Source organism: Apodemus sylvaticus, chromosome 6 (genome assembly GCF_947179515.1).
Source record: "Apodemus sylvaticus chromosome 6, mApoSyl1.1, whole genome shotgun sequence".
In the NCBI taxonomy this organism is placed as follows: domain Eukaryota; kingdom Metazoa; phylum Chordata; class Mammalia; order Rodentia; family Muridae; genus Apodemus; species Apodemus sylvaticus.
The window spans coordinates 133,020,195-133,044,225 of NC_067477.1; the positions used below are offsets into that span (position 1 = coordinate 133,020,195).

The following is a 24,031-nucleotide window of genomic DNA, read 5'->3' on the forward strand; positions in this document are numbered from 1 at the left end:
TTCAAGACAAGAAGCTTAAACGTATTTTCTGCCCTCCTTCCCTCCCTCCCTTCCTTCCTTTCTCCCTCCCTTCCCTACCTATGATCTCTTTATTGTAGGAAAATTCATACATATACAATAGGATTGTTCCAAAACATTGTTACCTTCAATAAAAAGAAAAAAGAAAGAACTCAAACATTAATCAGTAGTGGAGAGCTATGGTCTAGGGATCTAATTCATTATATATAGTAAATGAACTCAGTTCACTGTACCAGTGTAGATGAACCAACCTTAGGGAGGGAAGAGAGGCAGAGTAATGTATCTTGTATAGCAGTGTAACTCCTAAGTGTATGAACTAAGTTGTACAGGAGTATAGTCAAACTACAAGGAATGCTTACTGCAAACTGAAGGCCTTGTCCACTGTGGATGGGGGAGTCCAGGGAGGAGAAAGGGGAGCTTTCCTGGCCTCGATAAACTTTGTGGTGGGTGCATGGATCGTATAGTTTATTATTCTTTACACATGTATATACATTAAACTGATAGTGGAACTTTATAGTGCTTTTAAAAAATTAATAGAACCCAGCTTTAAAATAAGATCAGTTTGGAACTTTTTTTTTTTTAAAGTTAATTTGTAAAAGAATATAAATAAATACACTGAAAAGGCACGTGGGTGGTTGACACTCAGTCAGATGGGGGCTGCTCATTCAGAGCAGTGGCTTCAGAGAAAACTGGGTTGTGAGTCACTGCCGGGAGCACTGGGCCCTGCGAGCAGCGGCGAGGCTGTGCTGCTGCTCAGGGTGTGTGCATTTGATCCCAGATGCTTGCCCTTCCTGCCTCGTCCTCACAAGCATCTGGATGTCAGGAGTGTGCTACCATGCCCAGATGAACTTAAAAAAGAATCCTAATCAAATGGTATTTATTGGTTTTCTCTGGAACATTCTGAGCTTGGCTGCTGGCACATTCTTAGTATTTTTGAGATGTATAATCCAGGCTGACCTTGAACTCTTGATCCTCTCCCTTTCACTTACCAGTGCTAGGATTACAGGTGTGCACCACTGCAGCCAGTGTGACAGCACATTCTCCTCAGAGTGCTTTGGAGAGATACTCACAGTGGCTGTGTAGTTCACACCTTCAGGTCCAGCACCTGAGAGACAGAGGCAAGTGGATTTTCCTCTGTGAATTCTCTGCCAGCTTGGTGTACATAGTGACTTTCAGGACAGTGGGTGACATAGAAAGACAGTCTTTAAAAAAAAAAAAAAAAAAAGCAAAGGGAAAAACCCCAACAGTAACAATAGTCTACTGATGTCATGGTCTACCTGCAGGGATTCTGATTTAGTTGGTTAGATTCTGTCTTTTGTGCTGTGTTTAAAAGTCTTGAGGGCTGGAGACATGGCTCAGTAGTTAAGAGCACTGGCTGCTCTTCACAGGACCCAGGTTCAATTCCCAGCATCCACATGGTGGCTTACAACTGTCCGTAACTCCAGTTCCAGGGGATGTACAGATGTATATTCAGGCAAAACACCAATCACTGCACTTAAAGATAAATGAATCATTTTTAAAGAGTTTCTTAAAAGCAGCGTCAGGGAACTTGTGTTGTTACCCCAGGAAGCAGGGTACTGCTGAAAAGACCTAAGGAGTGAGTGGGCCCAGAGTGAATGGAGCATTGCAGACACACTGTGGCAAATAAGCAGGAACATTTAACCCCCCCTTTTTTTTTATCTTTCAGATTCATTACTAAACATGGGTGCATTTTTGGATAAACCCAAAACTGAAAAGCACAATGCTCACGGTGCTGGCAATGGTCTGCGCTATGGCCTGAGCAGTATGCAAGGCTGGAGAGTGGAAATGGAAGATGCACACACAGCAGTTGTGGGTATTCCTCACGGCTTGGAAAACTGGTCGTTTTTTGCAGTTTATGACGGTCATGCTGGATCCCGAGTGGCAAATTACTGTTCAACACATCTCCTAGAACACATCACTACCAATGAAGACTTTAGGGCAGCTGACAAATCAGGCTCTGCTCTTGAGCCCTCAGTGGAAAATGTTAAGACTGGTATCAGGACTGGCTTTTTGAAAATTGATGAATACATGCGTAACTTTTCAGACCTGAGAAATGGGATGGACCGGAGCGGTTCGACTGCAGTGGGCGTGATGATTTCACCTACACACATCTACTTTATCAACTGTGGTGACTCACGAGCTGTTCTGTGTAGGAATGGACAAGTCTGCTTTTCTACCCAGGATCACAAACCTTGTAATCCAATGGAAAAGGAGCGCATCCAAAACGCAGGAGGCAGTGTGATGATTCAGCGTGTGAACGGCTCATTGGCAGTGTCGCGTGCTCTGGGGGACTATGACTACAAGTGTGTTGACGGCAAGGGCCCCACAGAGCAGCTTGTCTCTCCAGAGCCTGAGGTGTATGAGATTGTAAGAGCGGAAGAGGATGAATTTGTTGTCCTGGCCTGCGATGGCATCTGGGATGTGATGAGCAATGAGGAGCTCTGTGAGTTTGTTAAGTCTAGGCTTGCGGTGTCGGGCGACCTGGAGACTGTGTGCAATTGGGTAGTGGACACGTGTTTACATAAGGTACGTACGCTTTGGTTGTTGTCCGGACTGAGAACACTATATTGATTTTGAAAAGACATGGTAAGTACATTTAAGCAATGTTAGAATTTTATAATTTTTACTCTTATCTGGAGAAAACTCCGTATTCTCAGATACCTTCTTCAAGAACCTTAAATCTTTTAGCCAACTTTATCTGTGGGGCCCAACCTTCTAATTTGAAAATTGAGGAACAACAAAATCTTAAGTTTATTGAGCTGGAGTGTTTTATGGCTTGTTGTTTCAGAAGTTGCTGTATAGAACCATGACTTCTGACCCAAATCCTTGGTGCTGACAGTTGCTCTCCTACTCAGGATCTTAGAGCAGCTGAAACCTTGTATGTAGTAGAATTCTGTTAAACTTACACTAACGTATCAAGGGCTACAGAAAATACTGGCAGATTTACTAGAAGCTACATGAAGTCAGATTGTATTCTGATCTAAAGAATACAGCTAAGACAGAAGCTGAAAAGAAGGATTGACTTTCATTGTCTTTCATCTAACTATAAGCAATATAAAGTTAGTATATTACATAGAAGATAATTAAAATTCTTTTCATATAGATGTTATTATCTCTGATTAAAGCCTTATGAAAAATGTAATCTTATGAAAGATTCTTGTGAAATTCCCATGATATCTGAATTGTAATTTGAGGCGATAATAGCAAAAAAAGAAAAAGTACAATTTTATTGAGTTTTTGGGCCAGGGCTTGTGCTATACACAGGTGCCTATGGAGGCAGGTGGATCTCTGTGAATTTGAGGCCAGCCAAGGCCGTGTGTGTGTGTGTGTGTGTGTGTGTGTGTGTGTGTGTGTATACATGCACTAAGGTAAAAATTTACCCTCCCATCCCCCATGCACCAATGGTAATCAGGGGACAACTTGATGGAGTCGGTGCTCCCCCCACGCTGTGTTGTCAGGTGTGGCAGCAGGTGCCTTTACTTGCTCTGCCATCTCAATAGCCCACCTGCCTGAAGGTGTGTGTTATTTTTATTAAAGTTATTCTTATTAACTTAGACATTAAGAAAATGTATGAAAGTTCATTTTATGTGCCTCTATACATTCTCTTTTTTCCAGCAATTTGTTGTAGAGAGATCTGTGTTTAGAGTTGCAAACTTTGTCATGACTACATGGCATTCTAGTATTTGAACAGGTGGTTATGAGAGAGAATAGCCAACTATTGATCTAGTTGGTAATTTGGACTAAAGTTTACTTTAGTATGCTATCCCAAAAGTATGCTAGGTTTCAGGAACTGTGACTACCCTTTGAGACTGAATTGATGCTGGTGGTGCATCTTTACAGAATAGTAACTTAATATCTGTGGCTATTGTGTTAAAAGATGATAGGCTGTCCTGGAGTCTTAGAAAGTAGTAACAGCAACAGATCAGAGATTGGATGGAGCACAGTTCATTGCACAGTAGTGGAAACTGATGATCATCATAGATTCTCTGAATGAGTCTATGTTCAGATTGTAATCGGTTTTGAAAAACTTGGTTGTTTTGGGGAAGTTCCAGGTGTGCTTATTTGTTAACCTCTCCATGGGAAGTTGTCTAGGAGTTAAGGCTCCATCTCCATTTCTTAATTCCATGATTTCATTACTCACTTGTGTTACAAAACCAAAGATTAGCTGTATTGTAAAATAGACTATGATTACCTACACTTTAGAAGGGAAAATTGTGTACATAGGTGAACTCCATGGAAACAAAGATGCTCGGTGTGTGTTGCCTGCTTTAGGAGGCGAGCCAGTGAAGTAAGAGTTTGCCCCAAGAGAGTGAGATGAATGTTTTCTATGTTAGTTATGTCTTAATTGCATACACATGCTTGTGTGTGTTAACTCATTGTTTTCATTAGTACTGTGAAGAGATCCTATGACTACAGCAACTCTTATTTTATTTGGTCTGGCTTACAGTTCAGAGGTTCAGTCCATTATCATTGTGGGGAGCATGGCAGCATGCAGGCCCACATGGTGCTGGAGAAGGAGCTAAGAGTTCTACATCTTGATCTGCAGGCAGCAAGAAACTTGAGACACACTAGGCATGGCTTGAGCATCTGAGACCTCAGAGCCTGCCCCCCTCCTTCCCCAGTGACATACTTCCTCCAACAAAGCCACACCTACTTCAACAAGGTGACACATCCCTATAGTGTCAGTCCCTGTGAACCTGTGGGGCCATTTTCATTCAAACTACCACACTCTTGACACCTTGGAAGGTGTGGTAATCACTATTGTCAGAAACATAGTAGTACTGCAAAATAATTCCTTTCTGTGAGTCTGCCCTGTTCTTAGCACTTAACAGCTACTTTAGCCTAGTTAATTTTTACAGCAGCCCCATGTTGGCAGTTAGAATGAGGGCTGTCAGTGGTAAATCAGTTTTCAGGTTGCCATTTAGCACTGTTAAGTTACAGGTGTTAGGTGATGGCAAGTATTATCCTACTTAAATTAATCCGTAAGAAAACAGGCTTCCTGTTGTATTGTTCTTCCTGGTATTTATTGCCAACTAATTCAGATTTCATAAAGTATATAACTGCTATTTGTGTGACATTTATGATACATAAGTCATATGTTTAATTTTCACAGTAATTGGGAGAAGAAAAATTATTTCTAGTTTACAAGAAATGGAGGTTGATATTAAAAGACTGTTGCTAGTCAAAACATGCTTAGAAAGACCAGACTCAAAAAAAAAAAAAAAAAAAAAGAAAAGAAAAGAAAGACCAGACTCGTAAGTTTTCTGATGCTTTAGTTATACTTAGAAATGATTGTCAGAAAGGATTGGTCATATATATGTGTGTGTATTTTGGTGCTTTGGGTCTGAAAAATTATTCCTGATGTGTGGAGGGGTTTTCCCCCCTTTCCCCGATTGTTATTTTTTAGTAACTTTTTAAATAAATACAAAGGTGTTTGGAAGTTAAGTTTCTCATCCTTATGTCTCTTTCTAGTGTCGTTGCATTTAGTGTTTACCACTGCTTACAGCTGGCTGCATATTTCCATATGGTTCTGTTTACTAATACACATACACAAACATAAAACTAGGGTTTTTTTTCTATATTTTACAGAAATAGATCATGATTGCTAGTTGCTTTTTATTATAAAAGTATTCCTTGAAATTACTCTATTTTTTCAAAATATTTGATTTCCTTGAATTCAGTTATTCAGAAGCTTATATAAATCAGAAGCTTATTTATTTAAAAACATAGACTAGATCTAGTCATTGTACAAAAATTTAGGAAGGTATTTTTGAAAGGTAGGGCCATTCTGATTTATTCCTACAACATGGAAAATGTACTTTACTCTCCCAAAATAATTTTAGTTCTAAATTTTCTCTTCTATTATAATTGTAGAAAATACTTTCATATAAAGGGTGAAAGTTAGCTGGGCGGTGGTAGCACACGCCTGTAATCCCAGCACTCTGGGAGGTGGATTTCTGAGTTCGAGGCCAGCCTGGCCTACAGCGTGAGTTCTAGGACAGCCAGGGCTACACAGAGAAACCCTGTCTCGAAAAAACCAAGTCCAAAAAAAAAAGGGGGGAGGGGGACAAAAGTTAACATAGAATATTGGAATGGTGGTATGGTTTGCGATTTCTTTAAACTTTTTTTTTTTACATTTAGTATGTATATGGTGTGCGTTTGCGCATGAGCCACAGCAGGTGGTGGTCTAGGAAAAATTCAAATTAATTGGCTTTCTCCTTGTATCATGTGAGTTCTAGGGTCAGAACTCAGCTTGTCAGGTTTAGCAGCAAGCACCTTTATCTGCTGAGTTGTCTCACTGGCCCTTAGGAAGTGGAGCAGTGATGATGAGAATGCAGTGTGCATACGTAAAGCCATGCAGCCGGTTCTGTATAAAGAGCTTTCAGGACATTCTTGGTCTGCTCTCTAATTTTTTTCACCTTAGCCAAGATTGTTACCAATTTCAAGTACTATGTGATTACATTCAAGCATAGTGAAACTATATTTCCTCCTAAGATACTATACAATAGTTTTACTTCACTCTTTTGAAAATGTACTTAGCACTGAGCTATCGGTTTCTATTGTACACTACACAGCCTCTTGGGCCTTGGAACACGGGGCCTGGCCTCCCCAGTCCTCAGCCATACTAGCTGTGAGGATGGGCTTTGGGCTTTTATTGTAGCTACCTCCAACCACCCCCTGCGCTGTGGGAAGACATGCTCTGGATTCTTCTCTGTAAACATGAACAGCATTTATCTTTAGAGCCAACTGCATCCCATCTCTTTGCCTAAATCTGTGGCAGATTTCCCTTATTTATGGCAGGTCAATACTTTGACTTAATGTGTTAGTTGTTACAGCAATCTACCAAAGTAGTAGAAAGGAAGAGGAATTGAAATAAAGTAAATAAATAGCTAATTATTTCTGTTGTTCAGAATAGATTTTTATATAAAAAAAAGTTTCAACCCTTGGTATTAATGAAAATTATGTTGATTATGTAAGACTAGACCATCCAAATAAACAGAATAGGATCTTTTTCAGTTGCTGTGTAAAAATTGAAACACATGCACTTTGTATTTAGGGATAGTAAGTAAGCCTTAGAAATAGAAACAGCATTGGAGTCACAGATGACTAGGGGCTGTGCGTACATTTTTTTCAATTTATAATAGGTTCTACCTTGTATGATTTATAAAAATCAAATGGACTTTTTATAGATAACATTGATTAGAAATTGTTTAATAATGTTCTTGGTGTTATAAAACAGGAAAGGGTTAGAAGATACTATTTCTAAGTGTTTGCCAACCATTCCATCTGTTCATAAAATTGTTTTAAAAATCATAGTCATGTTTGATGTTTTGAATAACTATTGTAAGGTTTAATTTTTTAGAGTAAACAATTTTGCTTTAACTATTTGTATGATATACTTGTGTGTGTATATAGTCTTATAGCCAAATGCAGCATTTCTAACAAACAGTGAGTTATAAATGTTGGTGGATTTCGTTCAGTGATAAAATTACCTTGACCTGGTTTTCCAGACACTTCACTTAGTCTAGTGAAGATCTTTCACTCATTCAAACTGCTCTAGTTTTATTGGACGCAGTTGCTGTTTAAGACTGACTGTCTCTTTGGTTATACCATGTGGATCCTTAGAAGGTGACAGGTCTGAGCCACATAAGGTCAGTTTTATGTTGATTAGCAAGAATTTTTTTTCCAAATGTTACTCTTAGGATTATATAATTTTGAATGAAAAACAACTTGGAAGATACACTAATGGTAAAGTTACCTTCATTTTTAAGGCTGTGGACTGGTGGGTAAAAATAGTTACACAGAATTATAATCCAAGAATAACTATATTTATACTCATACCTAGACACCTTGCTCCTTAGGGTTGTATTTTAAATAATTTTTTGAAATAATATCTAAAGTATACATTCTGGGTGACTAAACTGCTTTAAGTAGCTCTGGAACTAAATAATAGATAATTGTTGAACTCTAGGAAAAAAATGTCCTTTTTTTTTCTTTAATATGCAGGGAAGTCGAGATAACATGAGTGTTGTGTTAGTTTGCTTTTCAAATGCCCCCAAGGTCTCCGATGAAGCCGTGAAAAGAGACTCAGAGCTGGATAAGCACTTGGAATCTCGGGTGGAAGGTAAGGCAGTGTCTTTGTTTTGGTTTCTCCTGGAAGGAAAGAAAAAGTATTCTTTATTAGAAGAATACTTGCCAGGCAGTGGTGGCTCACGCCTTTAATCCCAGCACTTGGGAGGCAGAGGCAGGCGGGTTTCTGAGTTCAAGGACAGCCAGGGCTACACAAAGAAACCCTGTCTCAAAAATAGCAAAAAAAAAAAAAAAAAAAAAAAAAAAAAGAGGAAAAATACTTAATTTAAATTTTTCTTAGTGGAAGAAATTACATTAAAACAGGGGTTTCAAAAGTAAATCTCTATCTGCTTCAGACATTCTATCTAGGATCAGTGTGTCAGGTCAAGGAGAATGGGTTTCCTTTCTTTATAACTGTCTAGATATATACCCAAAATGGTAAGTATGAAGATGTTTTGGAGACATGGAAGCCAGCATGTAATTTCTTTACTCTAAATAAGCCCTGCTTATATTACCTTGTCCCCACCCCCACACCATTTTCATTTTTATTGTGTGATTAATGTGGCCACCAGAGGGTAGTGGTGAATTGGATTGGGGATTGAGAACTGACTGTTAATGTAGCTGTCTCTCATCTGGGAGATGGGTCCCTGTGGCCTGTGGTCAGGCACCACTCTGCTTCCTAGTGCCCGGGACTAAGAATTCCTGCTCCCAAGCAGTGGCTCGCCCCACCACCTGCCATAAACAATTGAAGGAAGAAAAGACATTTTTTAGTTCAATTTCAGTTTTGGTCCATGGTCCACTGGCTCCATTGGACCTGAATGAAGCAAGGCAGAATCTCAAGGAAGCAGGAATATGCTTCATGGGCTGTAAAGCTAGGGTTTGGGAGGTGGGTGTGCCCAGGGAGAGAAGTATCCTTCAAAAGCTTGCTTTCAAGTGACCTGCTTTCTCCCGTTAGACATCCCTTCATGATCACCCACCCAGCTACGAGCTGATTGGAGTCTCACAGTTCTCAACTTTGAGTATGTCAGCACCTAGGGACCAAGCCTTCAGAGTGGTCTATACCAATAAACATCCTTTAGATAGGGGATATAAGGTATTACATGTATATTCTAAGTATGGGATTTATATATTGGTGTTACAACCAAAGGATGAATAGAATTGACAGGAAAGCATTTCAGGCTTGGGAAAGTACTTGTGCAGACCTGTTGCAGAGAATTTTATGGTTGAAACTTGTAAGGGAATCATGGTGCAATCAAAATGGAGTGGAGGATTCTGAAGCCAAAGCCAGAATGCAAGGCAGATTCTGTAAAGGTGGTGTGTGTAGCTTGAGAGGCTGCTTAGGATGCTGGCTTCTTGTGTTAAAAGTAGTATCCGCGTGTAGATATGTGTAACTGGGGTAAAATAAACAGCGTGTGGAAGTGGCTCAGCCCTTGACAACACTTGCTGCTTTTGCAGAGGACCTGGGTTCAGCTTCCAGGACCCACAGGGTAGCTCACCACTTCCAGTAGCTCTGTCTCAGGGGATCTGGCACGCTCACAGTAGGCATGCATGTGGTGCACAGACATACTCGTGGAGGCAGGCAAGACACTCATACATGTACAGTAAAATCTTTAAAAGTGAAATTAAAATATTTTTTAAAAGCAAGTTACCTGGAGCTGGGGATGTGGCTTAGTGCTACAGTTTGCCTCTTCCGTGCACAGCCTGTGTAGACCACTACTATCTCTGCTAAAATAGAACAGACTTTTTTAGACTGTGCTCCATCACTGGGAGCAGAGAGTCTGAGGACAGACGCAAGATGGTCAGAAAGGAAAAAGAAAAGTGTTCCTCCACAGCTTTGATAGACTCATTTTTGTTGGGTGTAAACCATTTCACTCACTCACGTCTTTATTTTCCTCTTATCTTTATACATTTAATTATAGTTTATACTTTGTGAAACTGTGTTAGAAAGAACATGTGAATATCAGTGACTTTTTATGTGTTGTTCCTAAACCAACAGAAATCATGCGGAAGTCTGGGGAGGAAGGAATGCCTGATCTTGCCCATGTGATGCGCATTTTGTCTGCAGAAAATATCCCAGATTTACCTCCTGGGGGAGGTCTCGCTGGAAAGTAAGTAGAGCAGAAAGTGCTAATTCTGCAGTCGTTTAAATCATTGTGAGGAAGAAAATGAGTCTGAGGTAGCTCATTTATCTAGAAGTAAAACTCTTCAATTAAAAAGATGGATTTGCACAGGGGTTAGGTGTGGGCATTCACATGTGTGCCAGCACAGAGCTGGCAGGATTGGTCTCCTCTTACATCATGTGCCTTCCAGGTATTGAACTCACACCATTAGACTTGGCAGAAAACATTTTTATCCATTGAGCCATCTCACCAGCCCAGGATATTGTGTTTTAAGAAATATATTCTTTGAAGATAAGTCTTTCGCTTAATAAGAACAATAAATTTTGTATGATCAAAAAATTATGAGTAAAATGTGGAATTGTTCTCTGAAAGTATTTAATGTGACAGTTATTTCTGTAGTCAGGACAAAGTATTTGAAATATGAACTTAAAATTTTACATAATAAAACATATCTTTTTAGGCGCCATGTTATTGAAGCTGTTTATAGTAGACTTAATCCACACAAAGACAATGATGGGGTAAGTTTACATTTATTTCTTAAATATTTAAATAATTTATAAGTACTAGGTATGAATAATTCACATAATGGTATGTATATATAATAACTAACTGATGTTTTTCATTTTAAGAATCAGTTAATGTTTTAGACAATGTATTAAAGTAGGGACATAGACTTTTGTTCTATGGAAAGGTTTGTTGTCATTTACCTTTGTGTCAGCCATCTCTGCTTTCTCCCTATGTGTCTGCCTTTTTCTTAACTTCATTTGAGGCAAGAAAGTGCTTCCAAATAACTTTTTTCAGCTACCAGCACCAGAGGCTAGTAAGTTATTGTCTCAGTAACCCTTGTGCTCAGGTGAGATAGTTGAAGCTATTTTATTTGGTAGCTGCGCTGTGGCTGTGTGAATGAGGACCTGCGTTCCACTCCTGTTCTCTTACCCTCCTGGCCCTAGGAAGGGTGAGCTGCAGTTGCCCCTGCATAGCCTCCATACACAGAGCAGAAGCGGACACATTGCCCCTCTCTAAATTGGACTCTGTTTTCTGATAGTTTTTTCAAGTTTGGGATAACCAAAAATAAATGGGGGGGGGGGGGAGGGCTGGAGAAATGACTCAGTGGTTAAGAGCACTGACTGCTCTTTCCAGAGGTCTTGGGTTCGATTCCCAGCACCCACATGGTGGCTCACAACCATCTGTAATGGGATCTGATGCCCTCTTCTGGTGTGTCTGAGGACAGCTACAGTGTACTTATATATATAAAATAAATAAATCTTTAAAAAAACAAAACAAAATGGTATTAGTTACACACATACACACACACACACACACACACACACACACACACACACACACAAAATCAAAGATTTAAGGAAGCCATACCTGGTGATGAAGTTTCTTGAGAAGGCGTAGACTCACCCTGGTGGCTTCAGCGTCTTCGTTTGGCAGAGCTGGAGAGAAGAGCCAGCACATACCTTGTTTTTACTTTATTCTCGTTGTATTGTTTTCCTAGGATTCACTATTGGATAAGTACAATATGTTAGAAAGTATAATATCAAGCTTGTCACAGTACTCAGGTTACAGAGGCAGATGGATGATTTCTATGAGTTAGAGGCCAGCAAAAACTACATAGTGACACTCTGTATCCATAGAGCCAAAACCAAAAGAAATAATAAGATAATATTTCACTGTTAATGCAGTTTTAGTGAGTTGAATAAAAGCAACATTGTTTTAATAACAATGTATATTCACTCTGCAGTATTGATTCTGAATCTTTCGTGGCTTGTACTTACCTCATGGTATTCAAGAATTATCCCAAACTGTGAGCCTTAATATAAAATACAGATACGAGAAATTCAGAGGAACCTCAAACAAATATGTAAAGGATGTTGACAACTTAGAGTTTGCTGTATCTGAGAAGTGACAGCTTTGTTATAGCTTCCATGTGGACCCTCCGCTGTCAGAAGTAAGCCTTCAGAGGTCAGTCACTGACTGAAGTGACGGCCATTGGCGTGCTCCTGTTTCTCAGTTATTTCAGAATGTCACTTTGGTGGGCAGCCCTTAAAAAAGATTACATCCTGCTGAATTCCTTAATTCCTTAAGAAATCTTTTCCTTTGAACAAGAACAAGAGATGGAAAATGTTTATTTTCTCTACATTTCTTTTTAACCTATACCGCAGGTGACTGAATTTTTAAAGAGTACATAACCGTACTTGAATGCAAATGAGTAGACCCCGGCACCTTGAGTTTAAGGGTAAATGCATAAGATATAGTAACACTTGCCTTAAGTCAGATTCTGTATGGCTGCATAAGTCTAGGATAAGTAATTATCCACGTGTAAGCTTTCCATTGATTTTCACCAGACTAAACTCTGACAGTCAAACAGTGAATTGGCAGGGGAAAGGCATGATTCCACACATATGGTCATACCATGTACCTTATTATACTCACTCACAAACAGTAAATAAAGGTATGTCTTCTAGTTGTAATGAATGACACAGTATAGAGCGTGGTAGGCTTGGTACCATAACCCTGGCGGTGAGCATTACCTAGTACATGGTAGGATCTGAAACCAGCCCCCACTACCCAAACAGTTCAAGAAGGGGATATCTGTCTATATATATATAATGAGATGAGAAACATGGTGTTTCTAATGAAGGAGAAAGGCGGGGCCAAAGTCTAGAAGTCAAAGAGTCGAGGGGTTTTAGAAAAAAGGTCATGGGGGCTCTAACCAGCCAGAGCAGACAGTGGCTCTGGGAAAACTGACAATGGAAATGGTTAGAGCTGTCTCTGAGAGAGAGGCCTCCTGAGCTGCTGAGTGAGGGACCATGCTATGCATTAGGAGTCAGGTAAACACTCCACCTCTGTGCTGGGCATTGAACTTGGGACCCTAGTTAGACATGCTGGACATGGGTTCTAACGCTGTACCCATACCCCATCTGTTGACCATAGGAGATTGTAGATTCTAGAAGTTAAAAAGAGTTGTGAAGTAATTAGGTGAAATAGTCTGAATTCATATCAGTAGGTACTAGAGGAGAAGAACTTACACTTCACTATAAAAACTGTTACAGACTAGAATCTTATTTTGGGAAACACTACCATATTCTTTCACACCTATGTTGAGCAAGTTAGCATTGATAGAAGTGGACTGAAAACTAGAGCAAGAGTGGCAAATCTTAGATGGGCACCTTAGGAAAGTGCTTGCCTCACAAGCAGGAGGACCTGAGTTCAGTCCACAGTAGCCTTGTAAAAGCCCAGGTGTGGTGGCGTGTGTAATTTTAGCACTGAGGAGCTGGAGACGAGTGGGGCTCGCCAGCCAGCCAGCCTAGCCTGTCAGCCTCAGGTGCAAGTGACAATTCTTTCTCAAAGTGACATCATCTGAGCAATGACACAAGATGTTGACCTCTGACTTGCACACACCTACAACAATGACAAAAGATTGCTGGGCTGGAGAGAAAGTTCAGCTATTAAGGGTGAGGCTCCCAACCAGAATGTGGAGAAGACTGCTAATTGAGATGCAAGTCTGTATTTTTAGTGTATTGGTGTGTGATGTGTACTTGTTAGTGTAAGTCTGTGCAGTTATGCATGCATATGTGTGTACACACTGTAGGCCCAGGGTTATTGGCTAGGTTACCTTCCTCCAGTGCTCGCCACCCTTATTTTCTAAGTCTTTCATTGAACCTGAAGCTCATCAATTTGGCTAGACTGGCTGGCCAGGGGACCTCAGGGACGCCTGTGTCCTCCCCCCATAACCCACCTCTGTGTGTGTTGTGCGCGTGCGTGCATGCGTGTGTGTGTGTGTGTGTGTGTGTGTGTGTGTGTGTGTGTGTGTGTGTCTGTGTCTGTGTCTGTGTCTGTGTGTGTCTGTGTCTGTGTGTGTGGGGGGGATATGGATGGGTATATGGAGGTCAAAGGATAGCCTCAAGTGTCCATTCTTGCCTTCCATGTTTGAGACAGGTCTCTGCTTCTTTGCTGTGTGTGGCAGCCTAGATGGTCTGTAAGCGTCCAGCCATTCTCCTGTCTCCACCTTCCATCTCCCTGGGCGCACTGGTATTATAGGCATGTGCTTGTATTTTTAGGTTCTGGGGATTGAAATTCAGGGTGACAGGCTTTGTAGCAGGTACCCTTACCTAACAGTGAGCCACCTCAGCAGCCTGCTAATTAATCTTTTAATGTGCTTTGATTTTGTTGCCCTGTTTGCACCTTCCCTGGTGTACTTACCTTCTCATGTTTTATTATGAAAAGGCTGTCCATATGGGGTGGGGTGAGCATGTTCTGGGGTGGACTCACAGAGGCCAGAGGCATCCGTCAGTGTCTTCATGAATCAGCCTTGGGGCAGGCAGCAAACCCCAGCTGTCCTCCTGACTGCCTGTCTCTCTCACACAGCACTGGGCTTATAGGCATTCCATGGCCACGCCCTGCGTTGTGGTCCTGGGGTCTGAGTTCAGGTCCTCAGGCTTGAACAGCTAGTGCTCTTACTCACTGAGCCCCTCCAGCGCCAAGGATGTGCTCTTGTAGTTAAAGTATTTGTTTATTAAACTATGTTAGTCTAGATGACATGGCCATTAAGGGAAATTCATTCCTGTCTCACCCGGTCTTAAAATTTTTGCATAGAATAAAATTTGTATAAAAATGTATTTAGTGTTATTTTGTGTATATAATGTTTGCCTGCACGTATAGTGTGTGCACTGGGTAGATGCAGTGTCTGAAGACAAGAAGAGGCTGGAGCCTCTGGAACCGGAGCTACAGGAGGTTGTGAGCTGCCATGCGGGTGCTGGAAACTGAGCCCCAGCCCTCTTCAGGGTAGCAGTTACCTCAACTGCAAAGCCATCCCCCCAGATCCCTGTAAACATTTTAAACATTGTATATTTAAATCATGTATGTTTTACCTGCATGTGTGTCTTTGTATCACACGCATGCCTGGTATCTGTGGAGGCCAAAGAAAACATTGGATCTTTTGGGATTGGAGCTGCAGATAGTTATAAGCTACTATGTTGATCCTAAGAATTGAACCCTGGTCCTTTGGATGAACAGCCATTTCTCTTTAACTGCTGAGCTAGCTCTCCAGCCTCTTAAACATCATCTAAATAAGTGTCTAGATCCATGAGAAATTTCTCATGCAAAACTGTTCATGCATTCCCTGGAGCATTCCGATGGGTGTTGGTGACATGTGGGCATAGTTCTAAACTCTGCTCCTCATTAACACAAAGGATAAGTCTCTTTCTTTGTTACAATATTATTTCAGAGGGTGTCTGTGAAGATTAAATGACCTTGTAAAGTTCCTAGCACAGTTGGGTTTTTTGTCCTGGGAGTGATGAAGGGTATAGTTTGGTGAAAATATGTGTTCTAAATAGAAAGGCTTGGGAAAAACCTGCAAGGTGGAGTTACTTGTTACAATAGGTACAGCATAGGTGATCTATGTGAACTTTTTAAAACTCCAGACAAGAAAACACAACTTGAATAATAGCTTCTTATGAAGCTGTGGGTTATGCTAATAGTATTTTGAAAACTAATTGCTGGAGATGATGTTTCTGCTGTCCATTATCTATTCAGAGCAATGGAAAATAAATTTTACTATCAGGTATAATGATTTTTTTAAATCAATTTACTTTATATTTTGACGGCAGTTTCCCCTCTAGATAAAATAATTTTCAATTATGTTTTAAATTTTAAACATGGTCATCATTTTAGTGTAGTGACTTTATGATGCCAGGCTTTGTAAACAGACCTGGGTTTTTTGTTGGTGGTGACAGTAGTGGGTTTTTTGTTTTGTTTGTTTTGTTTGTTTGTTTTTGAGACAGGATTTTTCTGGGTAGACCTGGCCATCATGGAACTCTCAAGTCAGGCTGTCCTTGAACTGACTGAGACCTTCCTGCCTAAACCTCCTAAGTGCTGGGATTAAAGGCATGAGCTGGACTGCCCTGTTTTTTGTTTACTGGTTTGATGTAATATATTTTTAGGAAGATCACTACTCTTTGCTAGGCAGGGTTGGAACAAGCCTTTAATCCCAGAACTTGGGAGGCAGAGGCCACCCTGCTCTATAGAGTGAGTTCCAGGACAGCCAAGGCAAAGGATGTACGGTCTACAGTGGACTCAGGTCTAACAGCCTTCAATACAGCCTTAATACAGTCCAACTTGAAATAGGTCTAGGAAGCATGGCTATATATCAGAGTTACAGAAAAAATTATAAAATGTCTAGATCCTCTAGGGTAATAATAATTTAAAAGCTTTGCAAATGATTGTGCAGTGAAGACAGGGTAGCCACTCTGCATGTAGGCCAGTTGCCTACTGAAGAGAGGGTTTGAATCAATGTCTTACGGATTCATTTTTTAAAATAATATGAAAGCCTTTTGTTTATTAGGGGTTTTAGGGAGGCTTTTCACAAGATCTTAGTGAAGTTAAATGAAACATTTCTTTTTGAAAGGTCTGATTAAAAAGTGACAGTTAGTGATTGGAACATACTACATCATTCAATCATAGCCTCTCCTGAATACAGTCAAATGGGGACCTGAGGGGAACATATTTAGTACAAGGGGAAAGGGAAAAATACATACAAGAAAATCTTAGCATCGAATTCATCCTGCAAAAATAAAGTTAATCTGATAGTTAATATCCTTGTAGAAAACAGGAAAACTTAAAGAAATAAAGCATAACTCTACTACCTGCTGTTCTGCATTGTCAGATCACCACGCTTCTTATCTTTCCAAGGACTTTAGGAATAGGCTTAGTTATTTTTATTTTATATGAATGGGTGCTTTTCCTGAAGATAATTGTGTGTCACTTAATGTTCATGGTGCCTAGCGAGCCGAAGAGGGTTTCGGATCCCTTGGGACTGGAGCTGTAGACAGTCGTGAGCAGCCATGTGGGTTCTGGGAATCGACTTGGGGTCCTCTGTTCTTAACTGCCGGGCCATCTCACTAGCCTCTCTTTCCCATCACTGTAAATATATAAAAGTAAACAACCCAAAGCATGTAAGGCACACACAAATATCCTTTGCTTTCTGCCATACGACAATTTTTTAAGCACTCGGGTCCCTTTCTCTCACTTTCCTCATGAATACCACAGGTTATTGTGTGGATTTATTAATGGCACATCTCCAGAGATGGATAAGACTTATCCCCCGATCAATAACTATTTAATTTTTTAAAATTTTCCTAATGTTTAAGGATGAAAACTTCCAAATAGGTTAAAAATTGAAATGGTAGTGAATACTGTGTAGATTCCAGTTGTTTGTTTTTTTTCTGTTGCTTTGTCTATCTTAATGTCTATGCATAAAGACACTATCACATCTTTTTGTGACTCTTTGAAAACAAGTTAAAGACATTACAGTATTTTATGTTTTAACATTTCAGAGCACAGTTTCTTTTAGAATGAGAGCATCTTTCTATATGGCAGTAATACCTTGGTCTTATCTAGAAAATGAAGAATGTTCCGTAATGACATGAAATACCACATCCAGATTTTCTTTATTGTTCCTGAAATAACTATTTTTGTTTTCAAACACTCTAGTCTTGGCTGTAATAGGCCTACATTTCTGTACTGGATACCAACTTGGGTGAGGCAAGCCAGCTTTCCTATACTCCAGCTCCCTCTCTAGATGTGGGTAATGGTTTTCTCGTGGTCTCCTTAGCTTAACTTCCATCTCTGTCCTCTGGTACACACTCAGGGAGTCAGCGCTATTAGGTTCCTGTAACACATTTTTGAAAAAAATGTAGGATGTGACTCGATGATGGTGTATAGAAAGGCGCAAGTGTGTGTTTTTTGTTTTTTCTTTTTAAAAAGATTTATTTATTTATTTATTATATGTAAGTATGCTGTAACTGTCTTCAGACACTCCAGAAGAGGGAGTGTCAGATCTTGTTATGGATGGTTGTGAGCCACCATGTGGTTGCTGGGATTTGAACTCAGGACCTTTGGAAGAGCAGTCAGTGCTCTTAACCGCTGAGCCATCTCTCCAGCCCCTGGGCAAGTGTGTTAAACTGTGCTGTCCTGTTGGAGGGATTTGTGTGTAAACCTGTCGTGATGGGTGTGTGTGAAGGAGCCACATGTAAGGTTGTTGTGATTGCATACTAGAAAGCTTGTGTGTAAGGCTGTTGTGATTGCACACTAGAGGGGCCCGTGTGTAAGGCTGCCTTGAGTTCGGTTTGTCAGCTTACCTCATCAGTATGGGTTGGAGAGCCTTCTCTGTTAAGACGCTTAAGTAGATGTAACTTCAGAAACCCAAAGAATTTCCAGTATTTACTGTTTAAAATACTGTATTTATCTAGAGATGATTTTATTAAATACTGTATTTTAAGGCAAAAATAATTTTTATTTTCAAAAGTTTTTAAGTCTCCAAAAGAATCCAGTTTAAGTTTTTGTAGTTTTACGTTTGTATCTTTTCTCCTACTCACCAGTTAGCAGAGATGAAAGAACTAGCATTCTGACGGCTGCCCTTCTGTCCTTTGCCTCACTTTAAAACACTCTTTTCCCTTTGAACTAAATCTGTTTAGCCAGCAATTTTTTTTTTGCCAACAATTTTTTTAAAGTAAGCTATTTAAGAAAATGTTTGTGTTCTTGTTAAATTTTAAATGCAAAGTAAATTTCAGATTAAATCTCAGATGGTAATTGGAATAAGTCATAAACTGGTTCGTGGTAATTGGCTAAAAATAATTTGAAGTTACAATAAGAAATTTTTTATTAATCTGAACAGGTAAGAACTGATACTTAATGAAAATGTTCTATTGACTATGTTGCTTGTGGTAGAAAAAAACAGTGATTTGTGTGATGTGTTATGAAATCCATGTGATATCCTAGTTTGTCTACTGACACTGGGGTCTTGAATCTTAAAAAAAGGCCTCCGATGAAGCTGAGGAAGGTGGATCACAGGGGAAATTGGTGGAAGCTCTCAGGCAAATGAGAGTTAACCATAGGGGAAACTACCGACAACTACTGGAGGAGATGCTGACTAGTTACAGGCTAGCTAAAGTAGAGGGAGAAGAGAGCCCGGCTGACCCGGCTGCTGCAGCTGCTGCTTCGAACAGTGATGCTGGGAACCCAGTGACAATGCAGGAGAGACACACTGAAAGTGGCCCTGCTGAATTAGACAGCCCTAATGAAGATGCAGGGGCAAAGATGAGTGCTGAAAAACTATGACCTTTCTGGGGGAATATTTTTGTGATCTTGATTTGACAGTTTTTACTTAGGAAGTATACTGTGTGCATTTATATAACCATTTTGTTATTTGAATCTTGGAAAACTAGTTTTCTTATATTCCTATAGCCTTGGTTTTTTAAAAGGCCTTTGCATACTCCTTTATGATAGTTTAAGATCGACTATTTATAGTACTTTGAATCTAATGAACTTATATGTCATTTCACATTGTATGCCAGAAAATAGGTTGTCATTATTAAATTCAGTAGTTTAATTCTTAATAAGTAGAATTAGAGATTACTGATTGGAAGACAATTAACTATACATTGTGAAAAAAACCTTGTTAATGTAGAATTAACACTGCTTATTTTATATACTCATACCTTGCATAGTTAGCTTTGTAATACATTTGTGTTTACTTATTGTTTTAATTCTTCAAAGAATGGCTAAAGCTGGCCTATAACTTTCTTTCAGAGTTGATAATCTGTGTGTTTTGATTTGTTTATATTTTACATTTCTGTAGTTTTATTTTTAGAGTTTATTGAGATACTTGATATGTGGTTATTTTTCCTTTCTCTGTATCCTTTATGAATTTTTTTAAAGAACTGTGTACTTTTCATACAGCTTTCATTTGTATATTCTGTATAGCCTACTATACACATAAAATGTATGTCAACTGCGTGTTTAGAACGAAATGATCAGTGTTTAAGTCCAAATAAAGCATGTGATGTGGAATCATCTACGCATTTGTACTTTCTTAGTTTTTATTTATTTAACAATCCGGTTTGGGACACTGGAAAACTCAATAAAGGTCATTTATAGTCCTATTAAATTTGGCACACCTTGGCTCAGCTGTTTTTCATCAACAAAGAGAAAAACATTTTAATTAAAAGTATTATAAACATTATATTAAAAGTATATAGTAAAGTCTTGCTTACTCAAAATTAGCATAGTTCTGCTACCTTTGCTGTGGTGTGGAACACTCATCTTTAGACTGTTTGGCACATGGAATTATTTAAGAAAGTTATCCCATGAGCATTGCTTATAAGTATTCATCAGGTATTAACAAGTGTAAGAATCCTAAGTTATTTTAAAATAGGTTTTGTGTTTTGGCTTTGGTAAAATTGATATTTTTAATGAAGGGTGCTATAAATACTCAGAAGAAATTTTTAAACTGTTTTTTGTCTATACATTAACTTGTGTTTATATTTTTATATTTGTGTTTCCAGTTGCTTAAGGTACCGTAATTTAAAAGTTTGGAATCTTCAGACATTGTAGCTGATGTTTTTATTTTCATACATTTTTTTTCCAAGCCAGAATATTTTTAAGTGTTTCTGAGAAAGGAAGGCCATTAGGTGGAAAGGAATGGGAGGAAAAAAAAATCCCAATTTGTCTGTTATATACACATCACACATTATAGAATGCACACACTGCTCTGTTCAAATGCCCTTTTCAAATGAAGAAAGGAAGGAAGAGGATTTGTTCACCTAATTTGTTTTCTTTTGAAATTCAGTCCACCCTGGAAGTGGTGCAGGTGCATAATAACAGTGTTCTTCCTTTTCTCTTCTTGTAGGGCGCTGGCGATCTAGAAGACTCATTGGTAGCCTTATAACCTTCTAAAATGCTTTTGATTCTGAAAATTGGGGGAAAACTTTTAATCACATTTTCTTCAATACAAGGGGAAATATTCTTGTGAATTCCCGCTGTTTTGTGATATGAGCAGAAACCATTAGCATTTCCCACCATGTGTTCACATTTGTGTTTCCCCATAGCTGCCGCTCTTAGCAGTGTCTGGACTCGACAGGATTTTTTGCCAACCTCAGGCATCTGGTTACAGCTGTATTGAATTTTTGGCCTCAGAAAAACAAAATGGCCCTACAAATCAACAAGTGTGCCTGAGGTGCATGGGAATATAGCTAGCTATACTCTGGAGATACATTATGACTGCTTTTGTTTTTTGTTTTTTAAGCAACACAAAACACAACATATAAGCATGTAAGAGTAAAGAATTGCAAGAAAAGTTCCAATTTTTCAGTTTACTAAGTTAGAAGCCTTTTGTTAGTTCTGTGGCTTGGAATTTCATTTGAGCAATTTACTACAGGATATGTATTTATTATTAATTGTTATTTAATTTTTTTCCAATTTATTTGTATTACCAAATTGGGTTCTTCAATAACGTTCACATTGTAACATTGCCTTGCTTCGAGATACAGTGTCTGGCAATACTATAAACCCTTAAAAGTCTTCGCATGTGTCTGCTCTGCTACATCCTGCAGTTCTCACTAGAAGATCTCATGAAACCAAATGAATTAATTTATGGCTATTTATAATTTGCTTTGTCATCTTACTGGCTTCGAATTACTTTAATTGATGAGATTTACCTTTATAATGTAAATTGTGATCTTTTTGTTTTATATGTGGGTTTCTATAGTTTTAATTTTTTCAGGTTTTAAGATACAAGTTTTATGTAATTTGGTATAATTTTTAACTGTTTATGTTATTTTAAAAGTTCAGAATATCACATCAAAATGCTATAAATACATTTTTAAAGTATCTATTTTAGATCTACGGAAATACAGAGATATTTTCATGGGTTCAGTAACCTTTCATTTTATAACACTGGGCACGGTACAGAGTGGCTGTCACATAGGTACTTAAATTGCTTAGTTCTATTTTTACAATAACTTTGAATTTTTTAAGTTTTGCATGTATTGAATTTAGTGCTGAACATGAAGAGTAAAATGTTTATCAAAAAGAAGTTACTGGAGTTTGGAGAAGTAATGAATGTATCCATTTGTACATGGTTTACATGTTGTGGATGCTTTGTGAACATTTTCCCATATGTTTTCATTGTCTTTCAGCAGGTTGTAATTGTAGTTAAACATGAGTCATTATCTGGTCCTATGTGAAATGGAATTCATGGTATTTTTTGTATCATTTTCCTGAGGCTGTTTCTGGGGAGCCACACATTGAATGCAGACAGCTTTCCTGATCACTTGATTTCTTGTGCACCTGATTTTTGCTCTAAAAGGAATTACTGCCACAATATATTTTATTTATTCTTTAGATTTTAGTCTTGTAAGTTAAAGTGCTTCACATGATGGTGTTAAAAACTACTTGTCCCTTTACTGGGGTTTGGGGGTTAAAAGATGGGGAATGAAGAACGCAAATGGGTCGTTGTTCTCCTGTCCCCTCTGATCCGACCTGTACTGATAGTCCCTTTCCAGGATGGTGTTCTGATGTTTCATACAATGCGGTGAACATAACCGACTTGTTACCTGAATAAAGAATCAATTTTAAAACAGTGTGACACATTACTCTTTGGTGTGATTTTCAAGAATAAAAATGCAATGCTGGTTGTGGTTTAAATATGCATCATTGGCTTGTGGAAATACTGATATGATCATAGATGAATTCTAGCTCTAAGAGAGGCTGAATCATCTAGACCACACTACTAGTTAACCTCTTCTGCTCTAAAACCTCCTGTTAATACTGCTTGAGAAAAACACCTCTTGATTGGCTAGTGGACGTTGAAGTAGAAATGCTGTGTTTATAACCAAGAAACAACAATCCATATTTAATGTGTCTTTACTCCTGCGACCTTTGTTGTCCCTTTACTTGTAAAATTTGATCTCAGGACCCATTTGTAATCTTAAATTTTAAATATCCCAAAGAACTTTTTGCTTTTGTGCTTTATATTGCTATTTGTATAGGAATTTGAAACAGGCATTTTTGTCTGTAACTTTAAAACACTGACATTTGTATTATGTAATGTTAAAATTTATTTGCTAATCAAATTGATTTTTAAGAATCAGTTAGGAAGCTATCAAGCTTATGGTGATAGAGGTTTTTTTTTTTTTTAGATTTTTAATTTTCTTTTGAAAGGTGAAATTTATCATTGGCAACAAATAATGTCAGTTGTCCTTAAGTGACAGACTCACTTCATGTATTGTGGAGGAAATGTCTTCTGGACAGTCATTCTTTCACACTAACCAAGGTGTTCTCATGAAAAGTGGCCAGCTAGTTCACTCCACAACTCCAGTGACGCTGTCTTAGAGCCGGTCAGAACTGACCATTCCACACACAGGGTTAAAGAGATGGACACTTAGGAATAGAAGCTGTTTCATTTTGAGGTGATCTTGCTGTGTAGCCTAGATTGGCCTCAGATTGAGGATGCCCCTTGCTGGGACTACAGGTATGTGCCACTAGAATGGTCAGTTGGTGGAAAATGCATACTTTTTTGCTAAGTAATTTTTGCTTTGTTGTCTTTGTGTTACATAGTTCTTGTTTGGATTTTGAGACAAGGTCTCTCGGGATAGCCCAGGCTGGCTTCAAACCTGTAATCTTTTTGCCTCTGCCTCTAAAGTATTTTGAGATTACAGGCATAAACTGCCATGCCATATTTTGCAGCTAAACAGTGTTCAGTGGAAATTATGTTGGGATTTTTACACAAACTAGGTGATCTCTAAGGTGTGCAGAAAATCCATTGTATGTAAGTAGTCCAGTGTATAAAGATGGTTAGTACTAAGAGTTAAATGCTTCTGGTTCCATCCTGTCCTGACCCATCCCATCCTGCCCCCCATTCAACTTTGGGAGTTTTCCTTTGAGCCCAAAAGAAAGACTAGATGAGTGTTTTGGTTTTTTGCTTTTGTTCTGTTGGGAATTGAACTCAGGGTCTT

General features: G+C 38.9%; 1 protein-coding gene across 4 annotated transcripts in view; it reads left to right on the forward strand.

Annotated features, from left to right (window-relative positions):
- The window catches only part of Ppm1b (protein phosphatase, Mg2+/Mn2+ dependent 1B), a 52,387-nt gene that overhangs the window by 23,274 nt on the left and 5,082 nt on the right, over positions 1 to 24,031 (forward strand). For 2 of the 4 annotated variants that reach the window (XM_052186497.1, XM_052186499.1), the window contains exons 2-5: positions 1,706 to 2,565; positions 8,047 to 8,164; positions 10,106 to 10,217; positions 10,690 to 10,747. In XM_052186497.1, coding sequence (XP_052042457.1) covers positions 1,720 to 2,565; positions 8,047 to 8,164; positions 10,106 to 10,217; positions 10,690 to 10,747 — 1,134 coding nt within the window. In that variant the 5' untranslated portion in view covers positions 1,706 to 1,719. Of the gene's footprint in view, positions 1 to 1,705; positions 2,566 to 8,046; positions 8,165 to 10,105; positions 10,218 to 10,689; positions 10,748 to 19,055; positions 20,095 to 20,925; positions 22,660 to 24,031 lie in introns of those variants that run through there. The other 2 variants (XM_052186498.1, XM_052186496.1) reach the window with 2 other exon arrangements.